The 18568-nt window shown below is 36.4% G+C and overlaps 1 protein-coding gene across 1 annotated transcript in view; it reads right to left on the bottom strand.

Moving 5' to 3' along the window:
* LOC107595704 (splicing factor, suppressor of white-apricot homolog) overlaps positions 1–18568 on the bottom strand; it is a 110832-nt gene that overhangs the window by 37272 nt on the left and 54992 nt on the right. The window contains exons 12-13 of the mRNA XM_016286199.1: positions 14868–14984; positions 8780–8964 (exon numbers count right to left, since the gene is read on the bottom strand). Coding sequence (XP_016141685.1) covers positions 8780–8964; positions 14868–14984 — 302 coding nt within the window. The remainder of the gene's footprint in view (positions 1–8779; positions 8965–14867; positions 14985–18568) is intronic.

The raw sequence follows: 18568 nt of genomic DNA on the forward strand, positions 1-18568 counted from the left end.
AAAAAATGATTTTCTTGTTTCACAGAAGGTGCATTTCTATTGTACTGCAAACAGCAGCGTTGAAAAAATGCAGACACTGACAAAGGAGCTCTCTTTGTCTCATCCTTTTTCCCCCAAAATAAGTCTTCCGAGGCCTGCCATGTTCTTTCTGAAGATGCAAGCGGACTCACAGCTTCTGTCTTTAGTCTCATTTTAGATCTTGAACACAGAATTGCTTAAGTTAATATCATAATTCTTTCATGACGGCAGTGCTTGAAGCTTCAAACTCAAGTCGCCTGTTACAAAAAAAATGTTTTGTGGACTAACGATTGCATTCCTTGAGAACTGCCCTATTTTCCTTGAATATCAGCCACTACATGGAATCCACTATATAGCGAATTCTAAACAAGCAAACAAGTGAGAGATTGCGGACACAGCAACTGTCAGCGCACAAACAGAACCAAGCTTTTTTTTTTGACAGTTTCGAACACGTAGGCTTGTTTTGTTGTTGTTACCAAGACTATAACTGGCTATATTTATTTTTTTTGGCCAGTGGAAAAATATATATATTAAGCTATAGTACAAAAATCTAGAACTACAGCACAAAGCAAACTGCAGAAAGTGAAAATAAAATTTGTAGGCTGGATTTAAGGATAAAATATTAACACTTCAGGGGGTTTCAGTTTGAGATCCCTGATATAAGATAATACATGAAATGCTTTTTATATTATTTCTTATTGTGTTTTGCTGGACAACATTCTATGTCTAAATTCTGTGGTTAAAAAAATAGTACTGTGTAGGGACTAACCCAAAATGGGGAAAGAATAAAAAACAACAACAACGTTCCTGAATATTGAATCCTAGTTCCAATTCGAAAAGTGGTCCATCATTTCAATTCAGCTGTACAGAAGCTAAAACATTATTTATCACTTCACTCAACCAGATGCAGAATCACAGTAGACTATTTGACAAAACCAATGCCATCAGGAGAAAACGATGTTTCAAATCACAGCATGTTTGAAGCCGTGAACAAAATAACACAATGATCATGAACAAACATGAATAAATATTGACTTCCATCACAACAATATGGTGGTCACAGCAAAATGAGATGCATGTTTGAATGTCCTGATCTCATTCCCTCTCCCAACCCGCATTCAATAAATGTGTCTTAGGCTGCTTCGCTCTCAGATTTGCTGCTCTTAATGATTGAAATCAATTGCAGAAAATGCTGAAACTGGACAACTGTATCCCCGTATCAGCTTTTATTGATTCAGATACACATTTTCACTACATCCAGCTAAAGCTTTGGACAGACTGAGAAACAGTCACATAAACTGCGCTTTGGCAGATGTTCTTTGCCCATTTTTTCAACTCCGCTAACTTATTTGTTTTTAATGAATCCATTTTAATGTTCATTACGTATTATACTTGCTTACTTTATGATGTAGTTTATTAAATTATTACTTATTTATAAATTTTTCAATTCAAGAGCCAGAAGGAGCACAGAAACTGAGAAGAATTAAAAGAAAGTGACTTAGGTAAAAACATAAAAGTAGTTTTTATTATAATAATTTTAAAATAAAATAATACTATGTCATAATAATAAATAATCTATTTACTATTTATATAGCTTATTTATTTTTGATAAATCAACATTATTTTCCATTAATCATTATACTTGCCTACTTACTGATGTAAATTATTAAATGTTTTTGTCCCCTCAATTCAAGCTCCTGTTTCATTATATATTAATAATGAGGAAAAAAGACAGAAAAAATACATACAAATACTAAAATTAGAAATTGTAATAAGCTGGATAAGATCAACTTTATAAAAAAATTTGAATTCTCAATAAATAATAAAAAAATAAATAAAACAATGAGCTAAATAATTTAAACTTCTTCCATATTGCTAAAAACCATTGAGGCAATATGGAAGAAGTTGCTGATGGAAGCAGAGAGACTCTGCTGGGCTTCGCCACCTGGCTGCACAGATGACTGTCCACATTTCCAGTTTCAAACTTGGCTTTTTCTGAGAGAGACCTGCCAGACAGCATTTAGCGTGACGAAAGGTTGTAGCTAACCATCAAATAATTAGCACGGTCTTATTTCCACTTTAAAGCGCTCCTGTCTGTCACAACAAATCTATCTCACTAAGCCCTGCGACAGCAGTGCAGATCAAGCCTATTTTATTTTCTCTCTCGTTTTTTCTGTGATCTTGTGGCACATTCATGTTCTCCAGCAAACAAGAGATGAAATACTACAAATACAAGCTCTGTCAGAAGCACTCTATGCTATCTCCAGAAGAAACCGAAAACTCTCATTGAACAAACAGGGCTGCAGTCACGGCCGGCTGTGATGGAACGAGACGGCTGTTGGTTCAACACGGCGAAAATGTATGACCACCCTGGCCTCTGCAGTTTTCTCTGTAAAACGCAGCTATTAAATGCATCTATAGACATTGTAGCACATCCTTGGTTTGGCAAAAGCTAGGGAAAATGACCTGATGCATGCTGAATTGGCTAGATTTGATTTTTGTTGCCATAGCAATCAGTAAAGCGCTAAAGGCTGTATATCTGGGTTGGTGGGAGCTGCAAACACAATGGGAGCTCTGTGCATTCTGAATGTGTCTCTCAGCTGTGCTGTTTTCTCACCTGTGGAAAGATCTAGAAAGGAATTAGGGGTGCACAGAACTTGTTTCTATTTTGCAGCACGTACCTATTTTCACACAATGATCATGAACAAACATGAATAAATATTGACTTCCATCACAACAATATGGTGGTCACAGCAAAATGAGATGCATGTTTGAATGTCCTGATCTCATTCCCTCTCCCAACCCGCATTCAATAAATGTGTCTTAGGCTGCTTCGCTCTCAGATTTGCTGCTCTTAATGATTGAAATCAATTGCAGAAAATGCTGAAACTGGACAACTGTATCCCCGTATCAGCTTTTATTGATTCAGATACACATTTTCACTACATCCAGCTAAAGCTTTGGACAGACTGAGAAACAGTCACATAAACTGCGCTTTGGCAGATGTTCTTTGCCCATTTTTTCAACTCCGCTAACTTATTTGTTTTTAATGAATCCATTTTAATGTTCATTACGTATTATACTTGCTTACTTTATGATGTAGTTTATTAAATTATTACTTATTTATAAATTTTTCAATTCAAGAGCCAGAAGGAGCACAGAAACTGAGAAGAATTAAAAGAAAGTGACTTAGGTAAAAACATAAAAGTAGTTTTTATTATAATAATTTTAAAATAAAATAATACTATGTCATAATAATAAATAATCTATTTACTATTTATATAGCTTATTTATTTTTGATAAATCAACATTATTTTCCATTAATCATTATACTTGCCTACTTACTGATGTAAATTATTAAATGTTTTTGTCCCCTCAATTCAAGCTCCTGTTTCATTATATATTAATAATGAGGAAAAAAGACAGAAAAAATACATACAAATACTAAAATTAGAAATTGTAATAAGCTGGATAAGATCAACTTTATAAAAAAATTTGAATTCTCAATAAATAATAAAAAAATAAATAAAACAATGAGCTAAATAATTTAAACTTCTTCCATATTGCTAAAAACCATTGAGGCAATATGGAAGAAGTTGCTGATGGAAGCAGAGAGACTCTGCTGGGCTTCGCCACCTGGCTGCACAGATGACTGTCCACATTTCCAGTTTCAAACTTGGCTTTTTCTGAGAGAGACCTGCCAGACAGCATTTAGCGTGACGAAAGGTTGTAGCTAACCATCAAATAATTAGCACGGTCTTATTTCCACTTTAAAGCGCTCCTGTCTGTCACAACAAATCTATCTCACTAAGCCCTGCGACAGCAGTGCAGATCAAGCCTATTTTATTTTCTCTCTCGTTTTTTCTGTGATCTTGTGGCACATTCATGTTCTCCAGCAAACAAGAGATGAAATACTACAAATACAAGCTCTGTCAGAAGCACTCTATGCTATCTCCAGAAGAAACAGAAAACTCTCATTGCACAAACAGGGCTGCAGTCACGGCCGGCTGTGATGGAACGAGACGGCTGTTGGTTCAACACGGCGAAAATATATGACCACCCTGGCCTCTGCAGTTTTCTCTGTAAAACGCAGCTATTAAATGCATCTATAGACATTGTAGCACATCCTTGGTTTGGCAAAAGCTAGGGAAAATGACCTGATGCATGCTGAATTGGCTAGATTTGATTTTTGTTGCCATAGCAATCAGTAAAGCGCTAAAGGCTGTATATCTGGGTTGGTGGGAGCTGCAAACACAATGGGAGCTCTGTGCATTCTGAATGTGTCTCTCAGCTGTGCTGTTTTCTCACCTGTGGAAAGATCTAGAAAGGAATTAGGGGTGCACAGAACTTGTTTCTATTTTGCAGCACGTACCTATTTTCAAAATCGACTAGTCAGTGGAATGCTTCACTGTCCAGTTCCCATAATCCTGATGCGACCCATTTGTAAAGGGGGTTCTGAAAACACATGTTCTGGTGTTCAATTAAGAAAAAAATAAAAGCTGGATGGAGTATATCAGAAATGACAAAGAACGCAGTTAAAAGTGCTAATAAAGTAAAAAAAATAATAACAACAAAAAACACAAATTTTCAACCAGGACATATCTTAAAAGTAATAATAATGAAAAATAATAATAATAAATCATAATAGTAAATAATCTATTTACTACTTGTCTAGCTTTTTTGTTTTAAATTAATCAACATTATTTTCCATTAAGTATTATACTACTTACTGATGTAAATTATTAAATGTTTTTTCTTCCTCAATTCAAGCTCCTGTTTCATTATATATTAAGAATGAGGAACAAGACAAAGAAAAAAAATTATGAATTAAAACAAGAAATTGGAATAAGCTGGATAATATTAAAACAATAAAATAAAAAATATATTCTCAAATAATACAAAGACAAAATAAAAAATAAACAAAATGTTTCAGTTCACATAATCCCAATGCAAAAACTTATATATATATAACAATGCATTGGAGTATAACAATGCAGAATGCAATTAAAAGCATTATTAAAAAACAAAACAAAAAAACAACAACAACACTATTTTCAACCAGGACATGCTCTCTTAAAAAATGCAACACAAGAACGGTACAAAGGAATTAAAAAACAACAACATTTGTACAGTTATAAAATATGTAAATATTTTATTAGAAATATATTAAATATTTTAAATATTAAATACTTTTTAAAATTAATTTAGATTAATCTGATTATATACATTTTATTAACTGAAGTAATTCATATAAAATAAATATAATTATACATATTTGTTGTAGCCTACATATTACTCTAATGACAATCCAACTGTTAAGACACCCATAGATATTTAAAAACTATTAAAATAATTGACATCGTTTTTTCAGACAAAGGCTAACTTAAAATGATCATTTTCAATTTTCAACCTAGTGTGCCTAGAATTTTCTGTTTCAGCTTTTCACTTTGGTGCATCACTACTTCTAAAAAAGGCAAGGGAAGCTAAGATCAATGCTGGCAAACGGCTCCATCAAAGATCACAGCTGGCATTAAGCTTAAATTGACTGAAATCATTAGCACTACCGAGTCACCGGAAAAAGATGATGGCGAGGCAATGCAAAGAATGATACAGCAGTCATGAGTGATGACCGATCGCACCGATTTGCATTGAAGACGCAGCAAAAATCCTTGAAGCCGTAAAGCCTTAAAGTGGGTTCAACAGAGTCAGCAGATAAAGGCAGGACGCATCCATATTTACAGGCCGGCAAATAAGAATGCATAAACATAAACCAGGCCTTTAGGACTTCACAGCTCTTGGGCTTCAAGCATTTAGACAGGAACACTATTAAAACAAACCTGAACAAGAGCGATGCAAAGTTCCCAGCAACAAACAATTCATCTATTTACACTCAACGTGAAACTACTGCGCAAGACGAGACTCAATCACAGGCAGCCAATCAGAATAAACTACATGTTTAACGTTACAGTTGTGAGGAGCAGTATTTGGACCAATGAGATTTCACAATGAGCTGGAAGTGATCAACAAATAGTTTACTAACAGGGCAAATTAGCGAATGTTCAAATTACAAAAAACCCCTGAAAAAATACTAAAATAATGATTGAGACTAAGGTGCCTCAACAAAAGCCTGATTTTAATCGCAATTTAAATTTCTACAAAATAAAAAAGACATTAAGTGGTTTTATTTCCTGATTAGACTGCAAAAAACCTACATAGATTCAAACAGATTTGGGCAAAAAATATGATTTTTGAATAATTCCGAAATATCCTGTCAGACGTCGTGTACAGAGCTAGTTAGGACAAAAACAATTTAGATGCAAGAGAAAGTTTTTTTGTGCACATCACTTTTTTGCATCTTGCCTGGGTAGCCAAACTATCTTTGTTTCTTTCCTGAGGGTGAATGACAGAACCGCCGTAAGCTATTGGAAGGTGCATCTTAAATCAGGTCTTAGAGTAAAGTAAAGGAATAAGTTGGAAACTAAATAAGGCGTCCAGCGCAAGTAATTGGGTGTCCAAGAATAAGAAGCAGAAGGGACATTCATAATGGATTTGGTTAGGAACGTACGACTAGCGTTGTGTACATGTGAGCGAGAGACTCAAGTAAAAGCCCAGAGGAAGCAGTCCTGCATCCACCAGCTGCTTCTTCTGATTTCACACTTCATTGGCCTCATTAATGTGGAGCTGAACCACACGCCTGTGGAGACAAACGGCGAGATTAGTCTTCGCCATTCTCCTACTCCTACTCTCTCATGCTTTTCCTAATGTCGTCTCTCTCTCTCACACTTCTGCCTTTCTCGTTCACCGGAAACTCTGTGGCCACCATGGAGCAAACTTTCTGGAGGAGAAACTGCGTTTGCAGCCTGCGGAGAAGATCAGGGGAAATATGAGCTGCACACAGGCAGCGCTGGCCATTATAGCAAGAGTTGGAGGAAGATCATGGTTACATCTCAAAAACACCTGCTAAGAAACCACTCTAAGCACACACCATGCACAATATTTAGCCATAAAAAAAGACACAAATCCTTTAAAAACTCAACTAACTCTGGAATGGGTGTCTCTACAAACTTTCAAGATCCAAAAAAGTACCATAAAAGTATCATAACAGTGGTCTATATGACTTCTCACTGAAAATTGTGTTTTATGGTGCTGTTATGCTTTTGGAGCTGTAACATTCTTCAGAATATCTTTTTGAAGGAAGTTATACCAGCTGAGTAAATGACGACAATTTAAAATTTTAGGTGAACTTTAAAAAAAATAAAATAAATAAAATAAAAATTAAAAGAAAAAAAAAGTGTGGGGTCCGCAAGATTTTTTTTCATATTTTTTGAAAGAAGTCTCTTATGCTCATCAAAGCTGCATTTATTTGATCAAAAATACAGTAAAAATAATATTGTGAAATACTATTGCAAGTTAAAATAACTATTCATATGTATATTTTGTAGAAACCATGATACCGTTTTTTTCAGGATTCTTTGATGAACAGAAAGTTCAAAACAACAGCATTTAAAGGAATAAAATGCTGAATAAAAGTATTCATTTATTTATTGCATTTATTCTTATTTATGAATTAATTTATTTTAAAACATGTTACTGTCCCCAAACGGTAGTGTACATAACTGGTGAAGTAAAAGAAGAGATTCTGACACATTCAGTCGAAGCTTTGATGGATTTAGAAATCATCAGGGCTTCTTCAACGGCTATAAACGCTGACACAAGATAAAAAATTAAAATAAACTCAAGTACAAACAGACGTTTTTCCTGGGAGACACCAGCTTTGTCAGCACAACTAATTAGGAACAACCCCTCTTGCAAGTCTTATAAAAATACAACTGGGATAGAATTAACAGCGTCTATACATTCTCATTTCATCTCATCCAGTCTGTCAGCACGCAAAATCACATTTGACCCCCAGAGAGAGAACGGTTGTCAGTAATCATTTTGCAGTAATGAGCATTTCTCCAAGATTCTTGACAGATCGATAAACTATGTTGCTGATTTTTACAGGAGGACTTGACTAAACAAACCACAAGGAAACCAGAGCAGCGTTATCGAGTAGGAATCCTGACGTGATGCTGACCGATGAAATAAAAACACCAAAATCTACATCCGTGACGGCAATGAGCATGATTCTGAAGTGTAGAGCAAAAACATTCATTTTTGTCAGGGCGAGCATGTCAAGCAATGCAATGAAAGCGAAAACGAAGAGTGGGCAGCTCTTTGCAAGCGTAAGCACTATAGTAACAAGAAACTGTTCATTTAAAAGTCAAAGTTCAATGTCAATATGGCGGATAAAGTATATAATACGCATCTGATCGTATTTCAAATTCAGTTCCTACTAGTACTAGGAATTCAAAGGAAGCCTAGGTGTATGTGGTGGTAGACAGACAATGCTGGAAAACATACACACACACACATGCAGGTTTGTTTTTGTGAAAAGTGGGGACATCCCATAGGCGTAATGGTTTTTATACTGTACAGACCGTATATTCTATTGCCCTACACCAACCCTACCCCTAAACCTACCCCTTACAGGAGACTTTGTGCCATTTCAGATTTTCAATACACTCCATTCTGTGTGATTTATAAGCGTCTTGAAAAGTGGGGACATGGGGTAATGTCCTGAAAAGTCACCTTCTCCTTGTAATACCTATGTCATACCTTTGTCATTATACAAATTGATGTCCTCATTTGTCACAAAAACGCGCACGCGCACACACACACACACACACACACACACACACACACACACAAACAAACAAACCTCAGACGCAGCAGCGGTTTCCTGAGTATGCTTGACCCCAGCCTCTGGCCCTCGCAGAGTCTGCAGGAAGAGGGCGGCTTTCCTCTTGCGCTCAGCCTGAAGCTGCCTCTCTTTGGACTCTTTGGAGGCCTGGGCCAGTTTCTCTCTTGCTGCGGCTGCTAACCGGTCCTCCAGCTTCTGTTTGGCTGGAAGAGAAAAGGGAAGAAAGGTCAGACACACACATTTGTCCTGATACACACCATATGCTCTGACAACTAAAAGCATGGGAGCTTGCGTGCATAAGTGCATTGTGTTTCTGCTGCTAAGCAAATGTAAACATTTCTAAATGAGGCTGCTCGTGACTTACCTGGTTTGGTAAGCCAGCACGCCTCATAAAAACTGTATGGAGCTTAAAAAGCTACAAGATAATGCGTCGGATTTTAATGTTTCGCATCTATCGCGATAGAAATATCCTTTCTGACATGAACTCTCTGTTTAGGTGTTAAATGCTGCCAGGCTGCGGATTGTATAACTGTCGACGGTGTCTCGGTACTCATGTATAATTTTTCAGTTTTTGTTCATGAGAACAGTAATAACAAATGGAAAATGGGGGAAAAAAACAAGTCATTATATTATACAAGAACAAGAAGAGGGCCCTGTCAGTGTCCGCACTAAAAATAGGCCCCCTGCCACGGACAATCACATATAACTCGGGAACAAACGCAACTGGAGAGAGAACAGAGGTTTCTCCTTCATTATGTCACTGCGAGTGAGATAATACTATGTGTAACAGTGACAAAGAAAGAGGAGTTGGGAAAGAAACTTGTTTGAGATGTCCCTCAATCAGCAAAGCTCCTTCCAACAAGTATTTCGACAGTCACAAGTTATTTGCACTGCCTTGAAACAAAAGCAATCTTGAAGCTTTGCCGTCCTGTTACAATTTAACCTAATCCTCTGTTAGTGCAAGGCATTGTGTCCTCGCCTCAATGAGAGAGCTCAGAGACAAACCACAATGAAATGAAGAGAAGCTACTCTTAAATTATTTCAGATGTTCCTGAAAGAGAAAAGAAAGGAAAGTATTGTACATATTACTTGCACATTATAACAAATGTCTTTAAATAAATAAATAAACAACTTATGATTCATATATATTGATTCATATATATATATATATATATATATACAGTGGGGCAAAAAAGTATTTAGTCAGCCACCAATTGTGCAAGTTCTCCCACTTAAAAAGATGAGATCTCATTTTGTCTCTCATAGTTGAGGTATACCTATGATGAAAATTACAGGCCTCTCTCATCTTTTTAAGTGGGAGAACTTGCACAATTGGTGGCTGACTAAATACTTTTTTCCCCACTGTATATATATATATAAAAATGAAAAATGTTAGTTTAAGTTAAAGTATTGCTAAAATTAAAGCTATAGCTAATGTAAATATATAAAACAAACAAAGTATTTTCGTTTTCGCAACGAAACACACAGCACCTTCACAACATGGCGGTGGCAGCAACAATAAAGTTAGGCCTTCTTTCTTTGCGTGAACATTTGGGTGGCGTTATGCAAAACTTCCCACATCGTGACGTAGACATGTGGGGGGGCATGTTTAAACGAGACGTTTTAGGAGGGCGTGGATGAGTCTTAACTTTTATAAAGAATATCTCTTTGGGTTTGAGACTTTAGTCTTTGCAACTTTAGGGATCTTATCTAGTCACGAACAGCTTGTAACACTCCAAAGAGAAAGGAAAACTTGAAATCGCATCATATGACCCCTTTAAAATGCATCGAAGTTGCAAACAAATCAAGTCATATGTAATTCATTTGTCTTTATATTATTGACCATTTTTGTCTTTTCAAAACGCCTGTGCGCATCTCTAGAAAAAGGACTGCAATAACGTTATACATAAGTGACAAGCCTTTTCAATGCAACCCACAGCACTCAACACCTGTAATTTGCTTGTGGCATTTCTAAAAGCAATGACTCTAGTAATTTTCTGCATTTTCCTGCAAATTTCCCTTTCTCTCGCATAATTTCTTATCTGCATACTTCAGAAGTCAATCTGCAATCGAGGCAGCAAATAACATTTCGACAAAATCCAATAAGGCTATGTTTTGAGGTTTAATTTTGAAACTACAATTTGTAATATAAACAGGTAAGCTCTGGTAAACACGCAAGGGGTGTAAATTCTTAAAGGGCTGCAACCACAAGAAACAGCAGAGTCGACCAAATAAAACTCCCACTCATGATCATGCAAACTTTTCACGCATTCAGTAAATAAACTAAAGGTAATAGATGGACACATGAAAACAGACTGAGCGTTGATTCTTTAACAGCTCATCAATACAGATTATGTTCCTCCGGATGGGTCGATAGTCATGCAATCTAAGCTAGTTTGCCACTGAGTGAGGCCTTCTTTGCTGCAGTGCCATTTATTTCACTTCCTCATGCAGTAAACTTCCTCTGGGCATCTGGTCTTATTACTGTAATTACCCCTGCGTTCCAGAAGCATTACTGCCCAGCGCTCGGCCGCAGTGTCTGCCCTGTGCAATCCAGTGTCAGTGATGAGATTTAAATAAATTCATTTTTAATGGGGAACAAGAAAACCAATGCAAAGTCTGCATGTTATAACGAAAGGTGCATCTCTTGTTAAACAAATAGTTCACCCAAAGTGAACATCTGTCATCATTTCTTCTCCCTTGTGTCGTTCCAAACACTATGACTGACTTTCTGTCTTCCATGAAAAATGAAATATTGAACAATATCCTGGGCTCAACCCTTTTCCATATAATGAAAGTAAATGAGGACTGGAGCTGTCAAGCTCAAATATGAGTTTGGAATGCCATGAGGGTGAATAAAGGATGCAGAGCTTTATTTTTTTTATAAACTATCCAAAATATACTAATTAATTATTATAGCAAAAGCATCATATATACACTACCATTCAAAAGTTTAGGGTTGGTATGTTTTATTTGTTTTATTTTCTTAAGAAATTAATATTGATAATTTTTTTATTAATACTGACATATTGAATAAATTATATTTTTAATCAGGGTCTTTAAAGAGATAATTTTCTGGTCCCCATTGACTTCAATACTATTTCTTTTTCTTTAACTATGGAAGTTAATGGAGACCAGCAACTGTTTGGTCAGCCACATTCTTCATAATATCTTCCTTTGTGTTTAACAAAAGAAAAACTCATACAGGGTTGGAACAAACTGAGGGTGAGTGAACAATAAGATTTATTTATTTAAATTTTTTTTGTGAATTATCCTTTTAACTGATAAAAGTATCAGTAAAGACTTTTAAAACATTACAAAAAAAATCGATTACATAAAAATGGTTCTTTTAAACTTTCCATTCATCAAAAAATGAATGTCAAAAAAATGTTTCCAAAAAATGTAAGCAGCACAACTGTTTTCTAGTGCTGTCAAACGATTAATCGCATCCAAAATAAAAGTTTTTGTTTACATAATATATGTATGTGTGCTGTGTTTATTTATTATGTATATATAAATACACACACATACAGAATATATTTTGAAAATATTTACATGTATATACATTTATATTATTATTATTATTAAATATATAAAACAATTTCTTAAATATATACATGCATGTGTTTGTATTTATATATACATAATAAATATACACAGTATACACATATTATGTAAACAAAAACTTTTTTTGGATGTGATTAGTCGCGATTAATTGTTTGACAGCACTACCGTTTTCAATATTGGTAATAATAATAAATGTTTCTTGAGCAGCAAATCAGCATTTTAGAATGTAATGGCTGCTGAAAATTCAGCTTTGTCATTACATGAATAAAAAGTAAAAGTAAAAAAAAAAAAAAATGTTATTGTTTTTTAATCAAAAAATTAAAGACTTTTTTCAAAATTTTTAACAGCACTACCGTTTTCAATATTGGTAATAATAATAAATGTTTCTTGAGCAGCAAATCAGCATTTTAGAATGTAATGGCTGCTGAAAATTCAGCTTTGTCATTACATGAATAAAAAGTAAAAGTAAAAAAAAAAAAAAATGTTACTGTATTTTGATCAAATAAATGCAGACTTGTTTCAAAAATCTTACTGACCCCAAACGTTTGAATGGTAGTGTAGTTGGACCGAAAATTTCATGTTTTTAGGCAAAAAAACACATTTACAATCTCTCACGCACATCTGCAGATCTCATATCCAGTGTAGACGCTGTCGGTATCTTTGATTGAGAAGTGTCCTTCTCGTTTTTATCTGTGTGAAACACTCGCATAATTACAGGGGACAGTTACTGCCGCTGCTGAGCGTGGTCCATATGGACAGATCTATTACATTAGATCCCTGGCCCTCGCCGGAGTAATTTAATGTGCTGCCAGTCATCGTGATGCGACAGTGATCAGATCAGCTCACTATTTTAAGTCTCCAAGGGTCAAAAGAACAATGAAGCAAAATCCGGTAACTCTTGGCCTAATGTGATCATGATAAACTACAGCTTGTTTCTCAATATTTCTTATCTTGTTACAGTAAAAGTCTGGCTTCTAAGCTTCTGGCCAGTGAGAAATTACATTTGGGCTGCAACAATTACGGTGAGGGAAATCAACATGAGTTATTTTTGTAATACTCCACAAACTGACTCTGATCTTTTCTGTTTGAACAATTTTTTCAGAACATTTACAAAAGAACAGCCTTGAAAACAGCAGACAAGGAATTATTTCAATTATGATACACTTATGAAACTTAACGTCTGAACTCTACAGACAGCGATTCAAGTCAAAAACATGCTAATACGCTTCACATTTAAAAAGATGGACAAAGGTCCAGAATAGAGTCTAGTGGTTTTAAAGGGACGGTTCAAAAATTAACAACAGATTTAATGTTTTTCCAACCCCCTTAGACTTCTTCATTTTGAGAAATACTCTACCCACTCTTTTCCACATAATGAAAGTGAGCAGAGACTTTGAAATTCAAAAATATTCAAAAGAGTGACATTAAATTGAAATAATCCTTCCTTCCTTCTTTACTTATTCTTTCCTGCCTTTATTCCTTTTTATGCTTCCTTTGTTCTCATTCTATTTTTCCCCTCTTCCTGTCCTTAATTTCATCCAATCTCTTCCATCATTCTTTCTTCCTTCCTTCCTTCCTTCCTTCCTTCCCTCTTCCTGTTCCTTTTCTCTTCCCATCCCATTCTTCTTCCTTCACTTTTTCCTCTCTTCCCTCTTCTTCATTCTTTTTCTCCATACTTTCCCTCCATCTTCCTGTTCTTTGTTACTTGATCCATACTTTCTTCCCAACCATCATTCCTTTCTTCACATTCTTTCTATATTCCCTCTTACCATTCTTCCCTCTTACTTCCTGACCGACCTTCCTTCTGTTCTTTGTTCCTTGATCTTTCTTTTCCTTCATGTTTCCATTTCCCTTCCTCCTATCTTCCCTATTTCTTTCCTTCATATCTCTCTTCCTGTGCTTCATTCTCTTTCATCCTACCTTTTTTCCCCTCTTCCTGTTCTTTGTTCTTTCTTCCCTCCAATATTTATTTTTTCCTCCTTCCTGTTTTTTGGCCTTCATTTCTCCTTTATTTCCATTCCTCTTATTTTCCCTCTTTCTGTAATTCATTCATTCTTTCTTCCTACCGCCCTCCTCTCTTCCGGTTGTTGTTTCTTCATCCTTCCATCCTTCATTTCTGTTTCATTTGCATTCCTCATATCTTCTTTTTCTCTTTCCTTCATTCTTTCTTCTCTTCAACCTTCCTTTTCTCTCTTTGTTCATTCCTTTTTCCTGCGTTCCTTTCCTTTTCCTGTTTTATCCTTCCTTCCTTCTTCGCGTATTTCATTTCTCCTTCCTTCTATTCTTTCCATCTTCCTTTACTCTCTTATGTCCGTCCTACCTACCTACCTTACTTCCTTCCTTTTTCCTGTCCTTTGTTCATCCCTCTTTCCTTCCTTCTGCAGATTTAAATCTTGGTGAATTTTGTCATTTAAAGCTACTATGACTTCAGACTTTAGCACACGATTCCACAGAGTTTGGAACAACAAGCAGGTGAGTAAATGCTGACAAAATGTTTATTTTTGAGTGAAATAATTCTTTAGTGAAGATTTTGAAGTACCTTGTTTGGCCTCTAGCTCTTCCTGGGACAGTACCGGTTTCTTCTCCTCAGCCAATGGAGGTTGGGGTGGCTCTCTGGTGGCTGCTTCGACCAATCCTATCGCCAACTCCACTCCCTCTTTTTTTTTAAAAATGAGAAAGGGGGGGGGGGGCACAGGTTACTCCATTCTTATTTAAATATAAATATATATTTAAAATCAGAAGCTGAATCATTCAAATCCTTATGATTCCCATCGCTACTCCTGCATAAAGAAGAAAACTGCTGTGAATTCCAAGCGCTCTCCTGAGGAGTCCATTTGTTTCTGCCTGTTTGCTCTGCTTTACAAATGAGAACTTCAGTGTGCTTTGGTTCTCAGAGAATCCTTCGTTGAAGACCACTGCTGTCTACTTACATCACTGAATTAATATAAAAAACAAATCAAGGGTTGTTCTAAAATCTCCCCCTGTGAGCGATATTACTTCTTCAGCCTTGGGTTTCCTTAAACACATTCTCCCCTGTAGAGATGGTGCCATACAGAGTGTGTTCATCCTCTCATATAAAGGCGGTAATCCCATAATCCTGTTTATGGGTAAAGTCAGCAGAAGAAACGCATGCTGATGGACCATGGCATGTGGAAGTAGCTCTATAAAAGCAAAACACGGATGAGCAATGTGACTATGGGAGAGTTAGCACGCTGTAATTTTAGAGTATGATGGTAGGTGTCACTCATGAAGGCTTACGAAGAGATGTGACGCCATGGGAATTATGATTCTGCCATCATCTCTAAGAAAAAAAACGATCTGCCCATAATCAAATACACTTAAATCAGACTACTCACTAACAAAATTGCTCACTTCACACAATGTACACCTCAGAATATTCAGAGTTCACATCTCAGCCCTATTCCCTTCATGCCACTGATTCCTTTTCACATTGTATTAATTGGTTCTGAACAGCGGCAAAGTTGCGTCATTAAGACAGTTCAACCATGAATACTAGCGACAGCTGTTTAGCTCTGTAGCTAGGTAACAAATGTGAAGGGAAGGCATCAAAAATAGATTTTTTTCTGCTTCAACACTAACTGCGGTTACTGAAACCACGCCTTCTTTCTTTGCGTGAACATTTGGGCGGCATTATGCTAATATTTCCACATAGTGAGGTAGATATGTGGGGGCGTGTTAGAACGAGCCGTTTTAGGGGGGCATGGCAGAGTCTTAACTTTTATAAAGAATATCTCTTTGGTTTTGAGACTTTAGTCTTTGCAACTTCAGGGATCTTATCTATGCACAATCAGCTTGTAACACTCCAAAGAGAAAGGAAAACTTGAAATCGCATCATATGACCCCTTTAAAACCTTTCTGTCACATTAGGTTACATGCTGCCATTCAAAACACCATCAACTGCAAGACAACAATGTTGATAAATGTTCGAGCAACAGTATTGCTGTATCTCATCTTATTTGAAGATGCTTCAATATTTCAACTGACTGCATAACATTTCAGTCCACATCATAAGCTGAAAAGTCATACCAAACATGATACAATTATGTGTTAAAACCTGTCATGTTGTAAGAAATGTACATTTACAAAAGCAAATGGTTGTGATCCGTATTACATGCTTATTGCATCTGTCTTGCATCAAAGATGCGAAGAGCATTAGCTGTTCACCTAAGCTTTTTTCTGCAGAGACAAGCAGCAACAGGAAAGGCTTTGGTGCTGTGGGACCGATGCCCCGCAAGTGCGGTTGTCATCAGTACATCATCAATATCAGTTTATTTGGGCAAATTAAACCAGAATGTTCTCCAAATCGAATCCCAGACTCTTCCTTAGTGAGGTTCCTCACATCCTAACTCAAACCGAACTGAAATTTGATGTCAAACAGACTGAAAACTCTAGAGTATCTTATACTGCAAGTAAAATGTTCACAAAACAGACTTTCTTCAGAGCAGTGGCAAAACCACTTTCGTAACAACATGTAAGGATTCTCTAAAAGTTCAGGTGGCAGAAAGCACAGAAAGTGACAGTTTTTAGACAACAAAAGTAGGTTTCTTATTTCAGAAAGTAAGAAGTAAAACAAAAGTGCATTCCACAACAAATGAAAAATACTGCTTTAAAGAAACTGGTGACTTATTTAGTGATGCTGCCCCTGTTCTCTTAATTATTCAGTTTAAATGAGCTGTTGGAGGCCTTGTGCACAGTTTGATTATTTTCACTAATCAAGCCATCAACGCATTGGCCTGAGGACGGTTGTCCTCTGCCGCCCTGTCACAGTGTTCCCTTCCTGCTCACAGAAAAGCAGGGCACTACAACAATGGATAAAAAAGCGACAAAACAAATTGGAATAACAAGGGATGGAAGGGTGAGGGAGGAGAGGTGCAAACGTGGTTCATTTCCCCAGAGGAGAATACAATAAAAGGCGGCAAACAAAGAAAGCAGGGTGACTGAAGCGCTCTTTGGCTCTTTCACCTCTTCAAAGGCGAGCTGAAGTACTGCAGACCGAGTGACGCAGGTAGTGACGATTCTCTCCGGCTAATCCATGATCAGCAGAGTTTACGCATCACGTTTTGGTAATGGTACGGTTCACTTGGAACCTCAACCGAGGTGGTACTAAAAAAAGTACCAGGTACTGTACCCAGTGGAAAATCCCCCAAAAGTGAACTGTACAAAGTGAACTGTCCGGAGCCGTACCATGCAGTGGAAAAGCGCCATATGGGTCAGAGAGCCCTCAGATTTCATCAAAAATATCTTAAATTGTGTTCCGAAGATGAATGAAGGTCTTACGGGTTTGGAACGACACGAGGTGAGTAATTAATGACAGAATTTTCATTTTTGGGTGAACTAACCCTTTAAGAAAGCTGGTGCATTTCAAAGTGTTAAAAAAGTCATCCATTGTGACCCACCTGTAATTTTTACAAACCGAAAAATAAAACTAAATAAGTATTTCAAAAATAACCGCAGAAACACTGGGGCGCTCATACTGTAACGCTGTAATCATCAAGGCTTTGATTACACACACTGGATAATTTTCTTTACAATTAGAACAGACATAATAATGGAGGTTATGGAGTACAAAATGCTAGGATTGACAGAGAGATTCTAATTACAGATACAATCTATAATTGATGAAGCAGATGCTCAAAGACAAAGACTCAGCTCATAGGCTTAAAACAGAGGTTGGGGTTTGCAAATATGCCTGCTTAATCACCACAGAATTTAACAGGAAGAGCTGCTGTTTGTTCTTGCACCGCCGCTAATGGCCTGGCAGTTGCAGTAATTACAGACTGTGCTTTTAAAGTAGGTACGAGAGAATATGGAAGTCTTGGGACTTGACAGAAAGCAGATACCCTGGTACCTCAGTTGGTCCTTAAGTGCACTATGTGAGACATGAGACAGGGCAAGATGAGAAGCAAACGTTGCAAGAGAGTGTAAGGAGAGGCACAGACAAAATGAAAGAAGAATCACGTGACACTGAAGACTGCAGAAAATTCAGTGTTGGCATCACAGGAATAATTCTATTTTGAAATAAATTCAATCGAAAAACAGTTATTTTGCATTTTTTAATTATTTCAAAACATTACTATGTTTTCCTTACAATTTATTTATTTATTTTTCTTAAAATAAATGCAGCCCTGCATAAGTGACTTTATTCAAAAACTTCAAATATCTTAAAGGGGTCCTATTATGATCTTTTACAAAGTCTTGATTTTGTTTTGGGGGTGTACT

Source organism: Sinocyclocheilus grahami, unplaced genomic scaffold (assembly GCF_001515645.1).
Source record: "Sinocyclocheilus grahami isolate Dianchi unplaced genomic scaffold, SAMN03320097.WGS_v1.1 scaffold207.1, whole genome shotgun sequence".
Taxonomy (NCBI): Eukaryota; Metazoa; Chordata; class Actinopteri; order Cypriniformes; family Cyprinidae; genus Sinocyclocheilus; species Sinocyclocheilus grahami.